Here is an 18,556-nt window from a genome sequence, read left to right as displayed (position 1 = left end):
GCAGCCTTGGGTCTCGGGCAGCTGGGCAGGCTTCTAAGTGAGCGGTTGTAAGGTGCTCTTCCACACCTGGAGCAGGAGGGGTGGCCGGCGCGTCTCTAGCGCGGAAGGAGAAAGGTACCAAGGCCCGGAGAGTGTGCGTTGCCAAGGCCACACAGCCAGGTGGGCCGTATGCAGTCCTGGCTTGACGAAAAAGGCCAGTAGGGACCTTAAGACATATTCAGAAAGGCCCCTGCCCCAGAGGGCCCCCGCCAAACCTGAGGGGTAGTGACAGGTGTTCATATTACCATGTGATGGTTGCCGGCTGGGCCTGGAGGGCTGCAGATCATTGACTCTGAAGATGGAAGGCTCCATGAGGCGGTGGGAAGGGCCCGCGCGTTGCTGGGGAAGGGAACTGCAGATGGCAAGGCTGGTGATGCTTGTGGGGCGGGCCCTGAGTGCCATCGAGGCGCCTGGACCTTCTCCCGGGGGCAGCCGCGGCCTGAACGTGTGGGGGCGGGCTCGCGGAAAGGCTGGCCTCGACTGGGTGGGGCTCCGGGGTTGGCGCCTCCGCCTCCGGCCGCCAGGGGGCGCCGCCGCCCGTGCTCTGCCCTGCCTGGCTGGTCACAGAGGCTGACGTCAGCGGGTCCCGCGGAGGCCGCTGGACACAAAGGCAGCTTTGTGAGGCGGCGACGGCTCCGCGGCCGCCCCAGGACAGAGCGGCCCGGGCAGAGGGCTGGCCGGGGTCGGCGCCGCGGAGGCGGGGAGGGAGGGAGGGAGAGTTGAGCCAGAGACCCGGGACCCCGCCCCCGCACACCTGCCAGTGCCCCGTAGCTTCGGCCGCGGGCACTGGCAGGAGATGAGAGGCTGCTGTCGCCCGGTTGGAAGGACATCGGCGCCCCCCAGGCCCGGTCCCCGCCCCAGTTCCTCGGGCCTTTCCTGCTGCCCCTGCCTGCGAGGGCCGACGACACGGAGAATAGGATCCTGCGCCCAACCCAGGTCCCCGCCTTCTTTCAGAGGCCCAGGCCTGGACCCCGCTGAGCCGCAGATGTGCGAGCAGGAGCGCCAGAGCCCCGATGCCCGCTCAGCAGGAAGCGGGCGGGAGATGGTTCCTTCCTTCTGTCCTGAGGGGGAACCCTGCACAGAGGGACCATTGAGGGGCTGGCATTGTCTGTCTAACTCACCCGGTGCCTCCCTCCCTGGGTGGGCCATGCGGGGCCCTGACAGGATTGCCCTGGTGCCGTCTTGGCAGTGGGTCTGGGTGGGATCCTGGGGGCAGGGCTTCCCTGAGTGCAGACAGCTAGGCCTCCACCTGCCCCGGCCTCCCACCCAGGCTCAGATTTCCAGGGCATAAGGCTCCATTGTCCCAGCACTGGTGGAGGCGGCTTGTCAATTCAGCCTTGTGTTTGGTGGTTGGGAAATTCCCAGCCATGGGGGGCTACAGGCAGGAAGGGGCTGCCCGGGTGTCCTGCACCCCAACTGAAGGGACTCCATGAGGTTGGTTCCTGGGCATCCCCTGCTACCTGGAGCTGTCCCAGGCTGGACCTCAACCATTCATCAACCCTCAGGAGCAGTTGGGTGAGGAGCACCAGAAATTCAATGCTCCCTGGCGCTGCATCCCCAGAGCCCTCCCAGCCTAAGAAGCCCCATCTTTCTGTCTCCATCCATGGGGAGCTGCAGCTGTGAGGCCCAGGACCCTTAGCAGGACATGCAGAGCTGGGCAGGGACCCAGGCTCATGCTCCCAGCGGGGGGTGAGTTGTCTACAGCCTGTGGAGACCGCCATGAAGCTGATCTGCCTCCCAGAGGGCCTGGCCCACTTGAAATAATTGCTCCAGCTACTGATGTGGTGGGAACTTTGGTATTTTTAACCCATTTGGGGGGTGGGGGAGCAGCTGGGAAGAGAGAGGCAAGCTTTCAGGGTCAGCGAGGCCTGAGAGAGGAGAGTAGAGGGAAACTCAGTGAGGAGGAGCCAGGCAAGCTGCCTCAGTAGTTTCCCAGGCCTAGACACCCCCACTGTACCACCCCCTGTCCCAGCAGGTAGGTGCAGACCTAGATGCCAGGTGCAGAAGGGGGAAAGGGCCCTCTCCAGGGTTACAGCAGGGATCACTGAGGCTGCAGGGGCTGCCAAGGCCTGGAAGAAGTCCCATGTTCCAGGGAGCCCCATGGCTTCTGATGTCAGGAAAACTTAGTCCTCTCAGTTCCCCAGAATCATTTCACCCCACCACACCCAAACTGAGTGCCAAACCAGTTGGGTGGAGAATACAAGCCCTGACTCCAGCTGCCTGGTCAGTGGCATGGCCAGCCAAGTCCTAGTGACCCTGGGAGTCAGGGAGGAGGCAAAGACAAGACTACAGCATTGTTTGGCTGAGTTCTGGGTCTGGCCCCACTCCCCAAAACTGACCCCAGTCTCTGTGTCTGCTGCCCTAAAAAGAGACCCTGGAGCTGGGTGTGGTGGCTCACGCCTGTAATCCTAGCACTTTGGAAGGCCAAGGCAGGCGGATCACCTGATGTCAGGAGTTCAAGACCAGCCTGGCCAACCTGGTGAAACCCCATCTCTACTAAAATACAAAAACTAGCTGGGCATGATGACGGGTGCCTCTAATCCCAACTACTCAGGAGGCTGAAACAGGAGAATCACTTGAACCCAGGAGACGGTGGTTGCAGTGAGCCAAGATTGTGCCACTGCACTCCAGCCTGGGCGGCTGAGCGGGACTCTGTCTCAAAAAAATAAATAAAAAGAGACCCTGACTGGATGTAGTGGCTCATGCCTGTAATCCCAGCACTTTGGGAGGCCAAGACAGGAAGATCACTTGAGGCCAAAAGTTTGAGACCAGCCTGGGCAACATAGCAAGACCCCATCTCTTAAAAACAAAAGATCCTAGCGGTCCTCATCTCTACCATGGACTACCAGAGGGAAGGCAGCACCTCTCATCACCCAGGGGGATGGCCTCCAGTCAGCCGGGGTATGTATGCAGCTGTGTGGCAGCAAATGTGTCCATGCCTGCAAGCCACTCAGCCCTCAGTCACACGGTGATGGGCACTAAAATCCAAGAGAAGCAGAAGTCAAGGCCATGGGTCCTTTTCTCCCCTTGCCAGAGATGCAGCCCCACAGTCCCTGGTGATCTTGGCTGGGAGAAAAATCAGTTTGACATCTCATCCCATTGCCTTCTGCTTTCTGACCTTACTGAGGTCAGGGTCATCAAGGCCTGGGGGACTGGGACAGGGTTAAGGGGTGTCCTTTCTCCATCCGTCCTCCAACCCCGTGGAGACTCTGCATGCCTAGGAAGGTGGAAGGGCTTCCTGTGGGCACACCATCTCCTGCCTCCCTGTGCCTGTCCTCTGCTGGGTCCTGGGGTCTCCAGTGCTTATAGCCCTTGCTGCTTCCCCCACAGTGGGGAACGCAGAGCCCTGCCCAGAGGCTTGAACCTGGCACCACAGGGATCTGGAATTACACAGAAGACGGGTGACAGCCAAGGTGGATCATGAACGGTGAGGAGAAGTCCAGCAGGTGACAAGGGGAAGGGTCTAAAGGGTGGAGGCCACAGCGCAAGCAAAGTCTTGGCAACAAAAGAGCTAATGCATCCCAGAAACGGGACAGGTGGAGCACTGGAAGCTACACCAAGCTTCAGAGTGGTCCTGTGGCCTCGGTGTGGTAGCTCAGGCCTGTAATTCCAACACTTTGGGAGGCTGAGGCAGGAGGATAACTTGAACCCAGGAGTTCAAGATCAGCCTGGGCAACATAGTGAGACCTCCATTTTTACAAAAAATACAAAAATTAACTGTGCGTTGTGGTGTGTGCCTGGAGTCCCAGCTCCTCGGGAGGCTGAGCTGGGAGGATCACTTGAGTTCTGGAGGTCAAGGCTGCTGTGGGCCATGATCTTGCCACTGCACTCCAGCCTGGGTGACAAAGCAAGATCCTGTCTCAAAAAAAAAAAAAAAAAAAAAAAAAGATGAAAAAGAGAGTGGCCCTGTGAATGCCAAGCTAAAAGCCTGCAATCCCGCCAAACTTCAGCAAGCTCTCTGAGTCAGGGGTCAGGGACAGGGTCCTGCAGAAGGGAGGCATGGGGAGAGAAGTGACAGAATGACCCCAGGGATACAGCCTGGGGGAGGGTAAAGGGGTCAGTGCTTGTCCTAAGTAAGACAAAAGGTAGGGGCTTTCAGGAGGGCAGGCTTGGCAGTGCCAGGGGTGGGTTGGGGACTTGGGAAGTGAGAAGACTGAGGAGTCCCCACCCAGGGGAGGGAGGGAGGTTCGAGTAGAACCCTAGGCACAGGGGTCAGAGGGTTGAGGAAGTAATTGTACTGAGGTGGCCGGGAGCGGTGACTCATGCCTCTAATCCCAGCACTTTGGGAGGCCAAGGCAGGAGGATTGCTTGAGCCCAGGAGTTCAAGACCAGCATGGGCAACATGACAAAACCTCATCTCTACCAAAAAAATAATAATAATACAAAAAAATTAGCTAGGCATGGTGGCGCATGCCTGTAGTCCCAGCTACTCAGGAGGTTGAGGTGGGAGGATCACTTGAGCTCAGGAGGTTGAGGCTGCCGTGAGCCGTGATCCCACCACTGCACTCCACCCTGGGTGACAAAGCAAGATCCTGTCTCAAAAAAAAGAAAAAAAAAAAAAGTACTGGGGTGAGGGGCACAACAAAAGGGGACAAGAGAGAAGCTGAGCCCAAGAAGGGGCCTTGTTCAGCTGGGATGGAAGAGGCAGCAGTGGAGGGTTTCTCTGAGGCCCTCATAGGCCTGGGTGCCCAAGATGCCCAGAGCTAAGGTGGCAGCAAGAGTGCATACCTGTGGTACCCCCACTGTGTGCCAGACCAGCCTGGCCACTGTCTGTAGCTGCAGGGAAAATGAGAGGTGCAGACTCCAGCTAGGGCCACGGGGTCGGCTGAGTGGCGGGGTCGGGATTCAACCCCACCTCCTGCTGGACTAATAAGGGGGTTGATCCTTGGGGCTGGCTCCAGACTCCCCAGCCCTCCCCAGAGCATTCAGAGCCCCATACCCAGCACTCCTGGGAGGCTCTCCCCTAGCCAGTTAGGAGAATGTAGTATTTATGTGAATGTCTGTTCATGAGTGCAGTGTGCCCTCAGAGTCCACTTTCCAGCATTCCTGGCATAGCCCCCTCCACCCTGCCGGGCTCCGGAGGAGGGAGGAAGAGGGAGGCCCCGCCCCCAGCCCCCTCTCCTCCCACCCCTCCCTGCTGGGCAATGAGGAAAACAGGAGTGAGGGAAGAGCTGTGATGTGGCTGGTGGGGGGGGCTCCTGCATCCCAGAGGGGCTGACCTCAGCCTGGGAGGAATGTGCAGGAGGGGAGGGCAGGGGTGGGGCGGGCGGGGGTAGGGCCACAGCCAAAGGCCCAGGGTTCTTGGTAGCCCCTCCCTCAGCACCTCCATCTCGGTTCTGACAGGGACCTCAGAAGGGAAGGGGAACAGGCAAGGAGGGGAGGAGCTAATCTTTCAAAAAAGGTGGGCCAGGGTCCCCTGGGAATGTGGAGACCAGGCTGGGGTGAGGACATGCCTGCAGACGCTTCCCCAGGAGATGCCCCTGGGGCGGGGCTTTAGAGTGTCTGGGAAGTTAGGCCTCAGGTGATGATCCTATGGCCGCCCACGCCTGCCCCCACCGTGCCTAAGTCCTCTGGGCAGCATGACCTGGTACCTACGTGGCCAGAACAAGGAAGGTTGTGACGTTGGAGCCACAAGCCCTGATGACTAAAGCAGGTGTGAGTGGGGCACCCAAGATCCCATCCAGCCCAGGCTGCACTGGGAGGGTTGCCACAACCTTCCTCAGATGGGTATCTCACCCCAACCACACCACCCGGAGTCCAGGCAGGGGCAAAGGGGCAGGCCCCGCTGGTGGCCAGGGGTGGGGAGGCAGGTGCTGAGATTTGGCAAAACAGTCCAGGTTTTTCCAGAAGGAAAAGCCAAGGCTGTGGTAGGCCATGCCACTGACAAGCAGCCCCAGAGCAAGGACCCAGGCAGGCCTCTGCCCATGGAAACTCCCTCAAAAGAGAGAAGTCCAGGGCAGGAGTACAGGCAGGAAAAGGGACCCCAGCTGCCTTGCCTGGTTTGCCCCATTCTGTTGAGACTCAGGCTCAGGCTGCCTGATTCCAGAATCCTCGAGGAGTTCCACCCCCCAGTGTGACCCACAGGCAGTGACCCTGCTCCTGGAGTGCTGACCTCCATGGGGGCCCCTACCCATGGCCTGGCACACTGGACCTGGGGCTGAGGAACAGAAAGGGGACCATGTGGAATCAGGGACAACTTGACCTCCCATCCCTGGGGACCTCCATTCCTACTCAAGGGAGGGTACACATCTAGAGGACAGAGGACAGGGCACAGCACTCAATGAGGACAGAGACAGCCCAGTCCTTTTGGCTGGGGGTTGAATCCCAGGCTATTGGAAAGATAATGGCGGCGGGCCGGGGGGGCGGGTGGTGGTTCCTGATCTCGTTTCCCAGAGTGAACGCAGGTGGAGGAAGGTGCAGGGTGATGAAACAGAGACCGGGCCCCTGGGCCTGGAAAACATAAGGCAGTGAGGGCCTATGGGGGCACAGTGGGAGTGGATGGGAGCCTCTGAGGCACTTGCTGATCCTGGCTGCTTGGGTGGAAAGCTGTAAACAGCCAAAGAATGTTGTCTGCTTGCATGGAGCCAGGAGAGCCTGCCCAGGTCCAAGGCTAGAGGCAGCTACTCTTGGAGTGGGAAAAGGCCGCATCCAGGAAGCCCATGAGCTGGGGCAGGGATCTGTCCTTCCACTTGCCCTCCTGAAGGGCCCTGCGGAAGGAGGGGCATAGCCCCACTTCCACTTCCAGGGGACTTGGAGATGTGCCCCCCACCTCTGTCCTTGCTTGGCTGGAGGCATCCAGGGCTGGGCAACAGAACTGCAACACTTGGAATGCCCACACTGCCCCACCAACCTTGGGAGGTGGCAGGAAAATGCCTTTTGCGAGGATGGAAGGATCAAAGCCCATTCTCAAGCCCTGGTATATTCACTCAGGTGGACTTGAGGGCTCCACTCTGCCACTGTCAACATACAGTCCCTCCAGAGAAGTACCCCTCATGCTACAAATGGGGCACGTTCACCAGACTCAGCTTCAGGACAAGACCCCAGGTCATCCCCAACTGAGGCTCCGAGGTGCAGGAGCTCCGTCCTGTCTTTAAAACTCCCTCAGTTTTCGGCTCTGGGTTTGGTGGGGGTTGTTCCTCCCACCTCCAACCTAGAAAGAGAAGCCAGAGGAAGGGAGGTCACATGGTCCGCCCCCCAACCTCAGCAGAGATGCAAAGCTACCTGTCCAGGATGGGGGACTCCAGATGGGCCCCACCCTGTGGTGCAGAAGTGAGATTTGCTGCTCCTCCTGCGTCTGCCCCTCTCCTGCCCTCCTCTCCCTCCCCGATCTGGCTGTCCTGGAAGAAGCCACTGCTGGCCAGGCCCCTGAAGTACTAAGTGGCCCAAGTGGCGAGGAAGGACGGGGGCTGGGTCCTGAGGGCCCATCCAACCTCCACTTGAGAGCCCCTCCCCTGACCTCCGGCTGCCCGCCCACCCCAGCCGGTCCCTGGGAACTGAGGTGGCAGCTGAGCTTCCCATTATCTCTCCCCACAGCTCCCCACCTGTGGAGGGACAGGTGAGATATTGGAGTCCCCGGGTGGTGCCCCCACCCAGTGATTCGCTTTGCCTGCTGAGCCCCTGGAGCTGGGGTTTCTTCCTCCCTTGCCTTGGCTGGCCACCTGGTTTCTGGGACCGCCACCTGGGGCACCCTTCTGCCATAAGGCCCAATAGGGGAGTGGTCGTGCCTACCAGCCCCTCCCTTGTGCCCATTCCACTCCCGCCTGGCCGCCGTCTCCAGCCGGTCCGGCTGCCTGCCCGGTCACCCGATCCGCCCTCTAAACTTTCCGGCGCAGCGCGCGGCGTGTGGGGCGGTGGCTGGCCTGGTGGGGGCGGGGGCTGCTCCTTAAAGGAGCCGTCAGAGGGTCCCCAGCAGCCCCAGGGTGGGAAGGGGCCAGAGTGGAGAGGTGCTGCTGCGGGAGTCCTCGGTGGAGTGTGAGAAGGCAGCCAGTGTTGGCCTGGAAGACCTCTAGAACCTGAGAAGAGGCAGCGGCAAGTGTCAGCGGAGGGAAGGAGGGAGGTGGGGGTCCTGGCCTGGGATGGGGCCAGGAGCTGGGCAGGAGTGTGGGTGGAGAGGCCTGGAACCTGCCCCAGCAGCCGCTCCACTTGCTTAATCCCACCCGGAACCTTGCCCCACTCCCTGGGCTCCTGTGTCCAGCACCTGCCCAGCTGACCCCTGGGAAGGAGGGTGGGCAAAGCAGCCAGGTCTTTGCCCCAGCTGAGGGCCAGGGGGAGGTGTCTGGCTCCTAGAGTGAAGGGGCTCAAAGATGGGGAGACCTCAAGGGGCGAGAGAAGTGAAGGGAGAGGCTCAGAGAGGCTGTGGAGGCATTGAGAGGGAAGGCCAGCTCAGCGAGGCCAGGAGGCTGGGGTGCGAGTGAAGGGCTGCCTCACCTTGCCCCTCTTTGATTCCTCAGGGGTGTGGAGAGAGAGCCCTCAAGCTCAAATGCAGAGGCTGCTTCAGCTGGGTTGGGAGCAGTCCCCAAGTCAGAGGCTGAGGCTTCTGCCCAGGTCTTGCGTCTCCTGGGTAGCACTTCTCCCTCTGAGGAATGGAGTGATTGATGCTGCAATTAGATTTGCTCACTTGCATGCCCAGAGACACGTCCATTCTTATGGGTGCACACATGTGCACATGCGCAAACGCGCAACACATCTGTGTGCAAAATATGCACATATCACACATATGCACTGCACAGATTGCACAGTGCCACATGTGTGTGCACACCAACCCATATCCACACATGTGCAATATGACACACTATATATTTGCACATAGACATGCACACACATGCACATACACACTACACACATGCGCACATCACAAGGGGACACTTGGAAACACATTCACATTCACAGGCACCCACACCCTTGGCTCCAGCCTCAAAAGTGTCTCTGCGTTTTTCTGTGGGACTGCGGGGACACTGCCACCTCCAGAGGCCTGACCCCCTCCTGTCACTCTCACTCTTTTGACTGGCTTGTTTTGCTCATTGCACTTGGCACCCTCTGCATTCATCTGATTCCTTGTTGGCGCTCTGTCCCCTCTCACGTGGGGACCTTGTCTATGTCTCCCAGTATCCCTCCTCCCAGGTCTAAGCTGGCATGAAGTGGGTGGCACATTGTGAATTAATGTCTGTGAGTGTGTATACAAGAGAGGAGGTTACTGGGAAGGGTGACGTGGTGAGGCGGGCCTGCCAGTGCAGGGTGACCCTGAGGGTGTGCCCAGTGGTGTGGGTGTGTCTGTGATTGTGGCCAGGCGGGGCACCCTCGGAGGGGAGGGTTCGGAAGTGGAATGCGACCCCCCAGCCTTTTTCCCCTAGGGGCTGTAATCTGATCCCTGGGGACTCCCCCGCTAGCCTCCCGCCCTCACCCTTACTGCCGACTCCTCTTCCAGATCCTGGGGCAGAGTCCAGGGCAGCTCAAGGCTCCTCCACACACACACCCGCTGAACTCTGAGCGCCCTGAGCTGCTGAGATGGGGCGGGCCGGGGCCGCCGCCGTGATCCCGGGCCTGGCCCTGCTCTGGGCAGTGGGGCTGGGGGGTGCCGCCCCCAGCCCCCCACGCCTTCGGCTCTCCTTCCAAGGTAGGTGCACCTGGCAGGCGGGAGGGCCCAGCTTGAGGTGGGCAGGAAAGGGTCCCGGTATGGCCAGGGGGCTCTGTGTTGGCTGTTGCCCCATGTGCATGCCTGTCACCAGACTCTGGTGGGATTAGTGGGCACTCTCAGGCCACCTCCAGTTAACCCTGTCTGGGCCTCAGCCCCCAGCCTCTGCCCACATTATCTTCGTGCTTTCTCAGGAAGACCCCTCCTGTCCCCATAGAAACAGACCTTGTCTCTGTTCCGTTCAGTACCCCCAACAAGGCGATACTCCTTCAGCAGAGCAACAGGGAAGTCAGAGCCCCCTTCTCATGCCTCCTGTATAGGAGGGTGGCCCCTGGGCAGTGGCAGTGAATAGGCAATTCTGCTGAGCTCAGGCTGGTGGTGGAGTGGCAGGAAAGGAACTCTCAGCCTGACTTTTGGGAGTTGGGGTTCTGGCCATCCCTGCATGCCAGTCTCCCCCAGGACTCTGGTGTCCATAAGCCTGGCCTCCCAGTGCGCCTGCCTGGAGACACCACCTGTCTGAGCATGCCCAAGTTCAACCTGCCTTCCTCTTCCTGGGGGGATGTACCACCTACTCTGGCAGCTCCACACGTGCACCTGGGTGGGCTTGGGTTTGTGTGTGTAAACTCACACACATGTAAACTCACATGTGTACAGGCCAGGTCCTAATGGCAACCTTGGCCCATAGAGTCACCACCAGGCAGGACCTGGGGGAGGCTTCCAGCATGGCTGGCGAGTCCTCAGCAGTGTCCTGCCCTGCAGAGCTCCAGGCCTGGCATGGTCTCCAGACTTTCAGCCTGGAGCGAACCTGCTGCTACGAGGCCTTGCTGGTGGATGAGGAGCGTGGACGCCTGTTTGTGGGCGCCGAGAACCATGTGGCCTCCCTCAACCTGGACAACATCAGCAAGCGGGCCAAGAAGGTGCCAGGGACTCCCAACCCCAGCACTCCCCAGGGAAGGAGCCCTAGGACCCCACTCCAGCCTGCCTGGAGAGACCCAGAGGAATGGGCTCCCTGAGGTAGAGAATATCCCAAGTTCCTGACCTGTGTCCCCTCTCCCCCAACCTCCCCATAGCTGGCCTGGCCGGCCCCTGTGGAATGGCGAGAGGAGTGCAACTGGGCAGGGAAGGACATTGGTGTGAGTGCCGGCTGCCCGGGCCGGGAGTTGGGAGGGTCAGCCCCTCACCCCAGAGACAGGGCAGGGCTAAAACAGAGGCCTGCCTGTTCTGGCTGGGATGAGGGCAGGGAGGTCGAGGTGGCTGAGGTCTGGGGGTGGTGAGTCAGGGTGGGGGCTCGTGTAATTCTTCTGGGGGGCCTCTGAGTCATGGGAGGCTTTGCAGGCTTGTGCTTCCTCAGACGCCCACCCTCGTGAGGCCTGGGCTGGTCAGCAAGGGCCCCCAGGTCCCTGTAGCCCATGTTAGTACTTGCCTGGGCCAATGCCGAAGAGAGGGAGGGGTGAGGATGCCACTAGTGAGCTGGGACCTCTTAAGGCTATGTCCCTGGGGGAAGCCTCACATCTCCAACCCTACTAGACTGAGTGCATGAACTTCGTGAAGTTGCTGCATGCCTACAACCGCACCCATTTGCTGGCCTGTGGCACGGGAGCCTTCCACCCAACCTGTGCCTTTGTGGAAGTGGGCCACCGGGCAGAGGTAAGGCTGGATCTAGGCAGGGAGGGAGGTCAGGAGGGTAAGAAGGGCCTGGTAGTCACAACTTGCCACAACTCCCAGGAGCCCGTCCTCCGGCTGGACCCAGGAAGGATAGAGGATGGCAAGGGGAAGAGTCCTTATGACCCCAGGCATCGGGCTGCCTCCGTGCTGGTGGGTGAGTCCAGGGCTAAGGCCCCAAGAGAACCCCTTAGAAACTCCAGAACCTCACAAAGTCCCAAGACCCCCAAGAGCTCCAGCGATTCCCCCATAGCCTCACTGACTCCCTGAGAGCTCCCAGAGCTCCCCAGGCCTTCCTGCCCCAAGAGCCCTCCGTTTGGCTGAGTGGCCCTTGCTCTGTCTGCAGGGGAGGAGCTATACTCAGGGGTGGCAGCAGACCTCATGGGACGAGACTTTACCATCTTTCGAAGCCTAGGGCAACGTCCGAGTCTCCGAACAGAGCCACACGACTCCCGCTGGCTCAATGGTGAGAGGTTGGTAGGGTTGGTGGGAGGAGGCTGTCACCCTCCCACAGGGCAGGTGCCAAGCAAGGCCCATAAAGTAAGTGAGCAGTGGGTGTGGCCAGGTCTTACCAAATACCCTCCTTAATCAGGCACTGGCGTCACAGAGACAGACAAGATAGGTATGACCGTGACCTCTTTGAGTTCACAGATCACATACATGATAAGATCAAGTCCAATGGCCATGAGGCCAGAGAGAGACAAGGGAGGAAGGGAAAAGGAGACTGGGTGGCTGGAGGGGATTGGGTAAAGGAAGCCGCTGTGCTGAGGGGAGTATTTGCTAATTCCCAAGCACGAGACAGCCAGCCAGCAAAATTTAGGGATGAGCATTCAGGCAGAGGGAGCAACTAGTGCAAAGGCCTGGATGCAGGAACAAGCAAAGGAATAGACTTGCAGAGCTAGCAATGAAAAGGTGGCCTGGACTGTCAGGGGCCAGAGTCACTTATTCTAAGAGCCATGGGGGCTGGGCACAATGGCTTTCGCCTGTAATCCCAGCACTTTGGGAGGCTGAGGCAGACAGATTGCTTGAAGACAGGAGTTTCATACCAGCCTGGGCTACAAAGCAAGACAGAAAATAAAATAAAATTAGCTGGGGGCAGTGGCATGCACACACCTGTAGTCCTGGCTAGTCAGGAGGCTGAGATGGAAGGATCACTTGAGTCCAGGAGTTGGAGGCTGCAGTGAGCCATGATGCTGCCACTGCAGGACAGAGCAGACCCTGTCTCTAAATAAAATAAAAATTAAATAAGGGCTATTGGCTGGTGGGCGCAGTGGCTCACACCTGTAATCCCAGCATTTTGGGAGGCGGAGGCAGGCAAATCGCTTGAGGCCAGGAGTTTGAGACTAGCCTGGCCAACATGGTGAAACCCTGTCTCTACTAAAACATACAAAAATTGGCCGGGTGCAGTGGTGTGCACCTGTAATCCCAGCACTTTGGGAGGCTGAGGCGGGCGGATCACCTGAGATCAGGAATTTGAGACCAGCCTGGCCAACATGGTGAAACCCCGTCTCTACTAAATATACAAAAATTAGTCGGGCATGATGGTGTGCATCTGTAATCCCAGCTACTCAGGAGGCTGAGGCAGGAGAATCGCTTGAACCCAGGAGGCGGAGGTTGCAGTGAATGGAGACTGTGCCACTGCATTCCAGCCTGGGCGATAGAGCGAGACTTCGTCTCAAAAAAAAAAAAAAAAAAAAGCCAGGTATGGTGGTAGGCTCTGACTGTAATCTCAGCTACTTAGGAGGCTGAGGTTGCAGTGAGCCGAGATCGAGCACTCCAGCCTGGGCGACAGAGCGAGACTGTCTCAAAATAATAATAATAATAATAATAATAATAATATAATAATAATAATAAAAAGCAATGGAACCCAGCAGAAGGATTTGAAGCAGGAGTGGGGAGCATCTGGTTATGCTAGGGAGGAAGATTCATGAGTGAAGGTGAAACCAGATTACCTCATCTCCCTCCTACCCCAGCCTAAGGTGCTGGGCGACTGTGTAGGGCGAGATCGGAGGCTAGCCGGGCTTCCCGCCCGCGCCTCCAGGTAGCCACGGTCTCTGCTGCCCCCTCGCGGCTGCTTCTTGCCTCGCAGGCCCTGATCCTTTGGATTCGGTCCGCGCAGAGCGCCAACTGGACGTGGTCCTAGAGGTTGGGTGGTCAGACACTGTGATCCCGGGTGCTGTGCCCGCGCTACGGGAAGGGGAAGCAGCGCGTGGGTCTCGCATCAGGAGGCGAGGCCAGGACCCGCTGACCCATGCCTCCTACCGTGGTCAGAGCCCAAGTTTGTCAAGGTATTTTGGATCCCGGAGAGCGAGAACCCAGACGACGACAAAATCTACTTCTTCTTTCGTGAGACGGCGGTAGAGGCGGCGCCGGCACTGGGACGCCTGTCCGTGTCCCGCGTTGGCCAGATCTGCCGGGTGAGGAGTCCCTGGGCCACACCCGGCGACCCTGCCCCTACCCCTTTGCCTACTCTGGTCTCACCCTCATCCCCTTTGATCGTCCCGGCAGAACGACGTGGGCGGCCAGCGCAGCCTGGTCAACAAGTGGACGACGTTCCTGAAGGCGCGGCTGGTGTGCTCGGTGCCCGGCGTCGAGGGCGACACCCACTTCGATCAGCTCCGTGAGTGCGGGAGTGGGTATGGGGTTAGGGAGGGGGGCAGCGGCGCAGCTTCCGGGAGCCCCCGCCGCAGCGGGGCTGTGCGCCCTACCCCAGCTAGGCCCCTTCCCCGCAGAGGATGTGTTTCTGTTGTCCTCGCGGGACCACCGGACCCCGCTGCTCTATGCCGTCTTCTCCACGTCCAGGTGAGGGGCAGGAGGTAGGGAGCGTCCCGGGCGGGCCGCTGGGCTCCGCCCGGCCCCTCACCCCGCCCTGGTCTTCGCCTCCAGCAGCATCTTCCAGGGCTCTGCAGTGTGCGTGTACAGCATGAACGACGTGCGCCGGGCCTTCCTGGGACCCTTTGCACACAAGGAGGGGCCCATGCACCAGTGGGTGTCATACCAGGGTCGCGTCCCCTACCCGCGGCCAGGCATGGTTCGTAGCCCAGGGACTTCTGCTACAAGCCACTTCAAAGCCTCAAGGGTTTGAGAACTTGGCCTGGGGTCTTCTTGGTGAATGTGGTTTCTTCCTTTAGTTATGGGTGGGAAAACGTTTCCATCATAAGACAAGGCTTGTTTCCCGACTCTGACTTCCGAGGGCAAGGCTGATCTCCTCTCTCATTCTCAGGGCAGGGTTCTGTCCCCATCCCCCTCCATGTTCCCAGAGGCTTGGCATGGAGGGCTGCCTATCAAGCCCCCATATCTATATCCCTGCTGTGCCTCCCTTTCCCCCACCCCCAGTGCCCCAGCAAGACCTTTGGCACCTTCAGTTCCACCAAGGACTTCCCAGATGATGTCATCCAGTTTGCGCGGAACCACCCCCTCATGTACAACTCTGTCCTGCCCATTGGGGGGCGCCCTCTTTTCCTACAAGTTGGAGCCAATTACACCTTCACTCAAATTGCCGCGGACCGGGTTGCAGCCGCTGACGGACACTATGACGTCCTCTTCATTGGCACAGGTCAGGGTCCCTCCACAGCGACCCCCAGGCTCCTATCAGGCCCTGTGGGCTGCTGGTGGAAGCTCTCCTTGTTCAGTCCCATCTCCACATCCTTTCCTGGGCTGTGTCTCCACCTTCTGGATGCTGCCCAACCCACACTCTTCCAGTCCACGCTCTTCGCAACCCAAATATGCTGAGGGTAGACCCCCTCAAAGGCGAGTAGACACTAGCCCCAGCTGTCCGGGAGCACCAATGGTCATTACCCCTTCTCATCCCTGCAGACGCTGGCACCGTGCTGAAAGTGATCTCGGTCCCCAAGGGCAGTAGGCCCAGCGCAGAGGGGCTGCTCCTGGAGGAGCTGCACGTGTTTGAGGTGAGGCCTCGCCCCCAGTCGCCCGGGACCCCCCCACCCCACTAAGCCCTGACCCCGTCGCCCCTCCTCCCTCTCAGGACTCGGCCGCTGTCACCAGCATGCAAATTTCTTCCAAAAGGGTGAGTGACCAGGATGGGGGTCGGGGTGGGATGGACTGAGCTTGTGCCTGGCGCGTCCCAAGCCTCTGGCCCCTTTTGGTAGTTTGCAGTACCGGGTTTGAGTACAGGCTCTGGCTTTACTAGACTGTGTGACCTGAGGCGTAAGACCTCAGTGTTCCCATCTGTCGAGTGGGAGAAGGGATCCCTGACCGATGGGAGGCAGGCGTGGGGTCGCCCTCGGTCAGCCCAGAGCCCCTCGTGCCCCCTAGCACCAGCTGTACGTAGCCTCGCGGAGCGCTGTGGCCCAGATCGCGTTGCACCGCTGCGCTGCCCACGGCCGCGTCTGCACCGAATGCTGTCTGGCGCGTGACCCCTACTGCGCCTGGGACGGGGTCGCGTGCACGCGCTTCCAGCCCAGTGCCAAGAGGTGGGCGGGGTCGGGGTTGGGCCGCCGAGAGGGAGGAGAAGGGTCTTTCACTGCCCGGGGCTGAAAGAAGAAGGGCTCACAGAAGATCCGATGTTCCCCACAGGCGGTTCCGGCGGCAAGACGTAAGGAATGGCGACCCCAGCACGTTGTGCTCCGGAGGTGAGTGCCCCAGCTGCCCCTACTGTCAGCCCCAGAAGACGCCACACCTGCCCTGCCCTGCCTAAATCTGACGTTCTTCTCGCCCCAAGACTCGTCTCGTCCAGCGCTGCTGGAACACAAGGTGTTCGGCGTCGAGGGCAGCAGCGCCTTTCTGGAGTGTGAGCCCCGCTCGCTGCAGGCGCGCGTGGAGTGGACTTTCCAGCGCGCAGGGGTGACAGCCCACACCCAGGTGAGCCTTACTCCGCCCTCCCCGCCAGGCTCCTGTCCCACCTCCGCATCCAGGAGAGGCCCCGCCCTACCCAACGAAGCCCAGTCCAACCAGACCCACTCCCCGCCCCGTCCAGTTTGGTCCCTCACCTGCACTCCACAAGCTGCTGAGGCCCCATTGCGTCCAACGGGGCTCCTGACCCGCCTCCCCTGAATCCAGAAGACCCGCCCTCGACCCGCCCATTGAGGTCCCTGACCCACCCGCCACGTTCATGTAAACCCCGCCTCTTTCGGATTCTCCCTTGAAGACCACCAGCTCCCAAACACTCAGCCTTAAAATGTGCGCCCGCGGGCACCCCTTTCCCGCTCCACCTCGACTCCCAATGACTCTTTGCTTCTTCCGTCGCGTGCTAGGGCCCGGAAGCCCTGTTCCTGGCCCGACACCCCCGCCTCACGCTGCCCTCTGCCCGCAGGTGCTGACAGAGGAGCGCACCGAGCGCACCGCCCGGGGACTACTGCTGCGCAGGCTGCGGCGCCGGGACTCGGGCGTGTACTTGTGCGCCGCCGTCGAGCAGGGCTTTACGCAACCGCTGCGTCGCCTGTCGCTGCACGTGTTGAGTGCTACGCAGGCCGAACGGCTGGCGCGGGCCGAGGAGGCTGCGCCCGCCGCGCCGCCGGGCCCCAAACTCTGGTACCGGGACTTTCTGCAGCTGGTGGAGCCGGGCGGCGGTGGCAGCGCGAACTCCCTGCGCATGTGCCGCCCTCAGCCTGCGCTGCAGTCACTGCCCCTGGAGTCGCGGAGGAAGGGCCGTAACCGGCGGACCCACGCCCCTGAGCCTCGCGCTGAGCGGGGGCCGCGCAGCGCAACGCACTGGTGACCGGACTGTCCCCACGCCGGGAACCAAGCAGGAGACGACAGGCGGGAGAGGAGCCAGACCCTGAAAAGAAGGACGGGTTGAGGCCGGGCACACTGGGGGTCACCGGCCGATGGAGACACCAACCGACAGGCCCTGGCTGAGGGCAGCTGCGCGGGCTTATTTATTAACAGGATAACCCTTGAATGTAGCAGCCCCGGGAAGGGCGGCACAGGTCGGGCGCAGGATTCAGCCGGAGGGAAGGGACGGGGAAGCCGGGCTCCAGAGCAACGACCAGGGCCGAGAAGGTGCCTGGAGTGCGCACCCTGGGAGACAGACCCCACTTCTTTGGGTAGTGAGCAGTGAGCAGAAAGCTGTGAACAGGCTGGGCTGCTGGAGGTGGGGCGAGGCAGGCCGACTGTACTAAAGTAACGCAATAAACGCATTATCAGCCAAAGCTGGAATGGCCCCAGCAGACAACCCCAGGCCTTGCTATGTGGTCTTGGGCACCTTACTAGCGGTGTCAGGGCCCGAGTTTCTCCTGTCCAAGGTTGCCTGGTGAGAATTAAAGGTGGTTCCGGCCAGGCGCGGTGGTTCACGCCTGTAATCCCAGCACTTTGGGAGGCCCAGGCGGGCGGATCACCGGGTCAGGAGATGGAAACCATCCCGGCTAACACGGTGAAATCCCGTCTGTACTAAAAATACAAAAAATTAGTTGGGCGTGGTGGCGGGCGCCTGTAATTCTAGCTACTCAGGAGGCTGAGGCAGGAGAATTGCTTGAACCTGGGAGGTGGAGGTTGCAATGATCCTAGATCTCGCCGCTGCACTTCAGCCTGGGCGACAGAGCGAGACTCCAAAAAAAAAAAAAAGGTTGTTAGGTTGTTCCACGTGACTGAACGGGTTCTGTAGGGCCTTTGGGAATAGTGACACGCAGGGTACATTGTGCATAATATAACTTCAGGACTAAGTGCTATGAAGAAAATAAAACTGGACAGGGCGCGGTGGCTCACGCCTGTAATCCCAGCATTTTGGGAGGCCGAGGCAGTTGGATCATGAGGTCAGGAGTTCAAGACCAGCCTGACCAACATGGTGAAACCCTGTCTCTACTAAAAATACAAAACTTAGGTGGGTGTGATGGCGCGTGCCTTTAATCCCAGCTACTCAGGAGGCTGAGGTAAGATAATTGCTTGAACCAGGGAGGCAGAGGTTGCAGTGAGCCGAGATCGCCCCACTGCACTCCAGCCTGGGCAACAGAGCGAGACTCCGTCTCAAAAAAAGAAAAGAAAAGAAAACTGGGTGATGTGGAAAAGAATGTACGCAGAAGGCCTCACTGAAGGGGTGGCATTTGAGCTCGCTGACAAGAAGGGGCTGGCCAGAGGGCTATCTGGGAGCAGAGCATTCCAGGAGGGAACAGCCACCGCCAAGCCCCTGAGGTGGTAACAAGCTTGTTGACTTTGAGGAACAGCAGGGAGGCCAGTGTGAGACAACGGAGTGACAGGTTTGAGGTGTGTGGGAAGTAGAGCCCACAGTCTTGCTTTGCCCCCACTGGGAAGGAAGGGCACAGGGATCCA

The 18,556-nt window shown here is 59.9% G+C and overlaps 1 protein-coding gene and 1 long non-coding RNA gene across 8 annotated transcripts; one reads left to right on the top strand and one right to left on the bottom strand.

The window, feature by feature from the left end:
• The first annotated feature begins 2,722 nt into the window (after nucleotides 1–2,722).
• On the top strand, nucleotides 2,723–17,465 carry SEMA3B (semaphorin 3B). 7 transcript variants are annotated; one of them, XM_054550701.2, is made up of 19 exons: nucleotides 2,723–2,940; nucleotides 3,370–3,466; nucleotides 9,464–9,652; nucleotides 10,430–10,587; nucleotides 10,741–10,803; nucleotides 11,198–11,317; nucleotides 11,396–11,489; nucleotides 11,679–11,798; nucleotides 13,604–13,749; nucleotides 13,841–13,952; nucleotides 14,065–14,134; nucleotides 14,219–14,363; nucleotides 14,669–14,888; nucleotides 15,149–15,240; nucleotides 15,318–15,359; nucleotides 15,608–15,765; nucleotides 15,869–15,924; nucleotides 16,014–16,153; nucleotides 16,605–17,465. In XM_054550701.2, the coding sequence occupies exons 3-19, from the start codon at nucleotides 9,544–9,546 to the stop codon at nucleotides 17,007–17,009; spliced, it is 2,250 nt and encodes a 749-aa protein (XP_054406676.1). In that variant the 5' UTR covers nucleotides 2,723–2,940; nucleotides 3,370–3,466; nucleotides 9,464–9,543; the 3' UTR covers nucleotides 17,010–17,465. The 7 variants fall into 7 exon arrangements, with proteins under 7 accessions (XP_054406676.1, XP_063578165.1, XP_063578166.1 ...); XM_063722095.1 differs by lacking the exon at nucleotides 3,370–3,466; XM_063722096.1 differs by lacking the exons at nucleotides 2,723–2,940; nucleotides 3,370–3,466 and adding an exon at nucleotides 7,136–7,594 and having other exon boundaries at nucleotides 14,222–14,363.
• Nucleotides 6,943–14,111, bottom strand: LOC129058254 (uncharacterized). The gene is made up of 4 exons (XR_008523306.2): nucleotides 13,285–14,111; nucleotides 12,446–12,556; nucleotides 8,467–8,614; nucleotides 6,943–7,189 (listed from the first exon to the last, which is right to left on the bottom strand). It is a non-coding gene; the product is annotated as an uncharacterized LOC129058254 (long non-coding RNA).
• Nucleotides 17,466–18,556: the final 1,091 nt, after the last annotated feature.

The sequence above is a fragment of the Pongo abelii genome, chromosome 2 (genome assembly GCF_028885655.2).
Source record: "Pongo abelii isolate AG06213 chromosome 2, NHGRI_mPonAbe1-v2.0_pri, whole genome shotgun sequence".
Classification (NCBI taxonomy): Eukaryota; Metazoa; Chordata; class Mammalia; order Primates; family Hominidae; genus Pongo; species Pongo abelii.
Note: the sequence above shows the minus strand (reverse complement) of the source record. Positions and strands in the feature narration are given on the sequence as shown.

Coding starts and splice junctions, on each gene's coding strand:
- SEMA3B (XM_063722095.1), top strand. CDS start 9,544: ATGGGGCGGGCCGGGGCCGCCGCCGTGATCCCGGGCCTGGCCCTGCTC. Junction 13,750..13,840: donor GCGTTGGCCAGATCTGCCGG/GTGAGGAGTCCC, acceptor TCGTCCCGGCAG/AACGACGTGGGCGGCCAGCG. Junction 15,925..16,013: donor CAGCACGTTGTGCTCCGGAG/GTGAGTGCCCCA, acceptor TCTCGCCCCAAG/ACTCGTCTCGTCCAGCGCTG.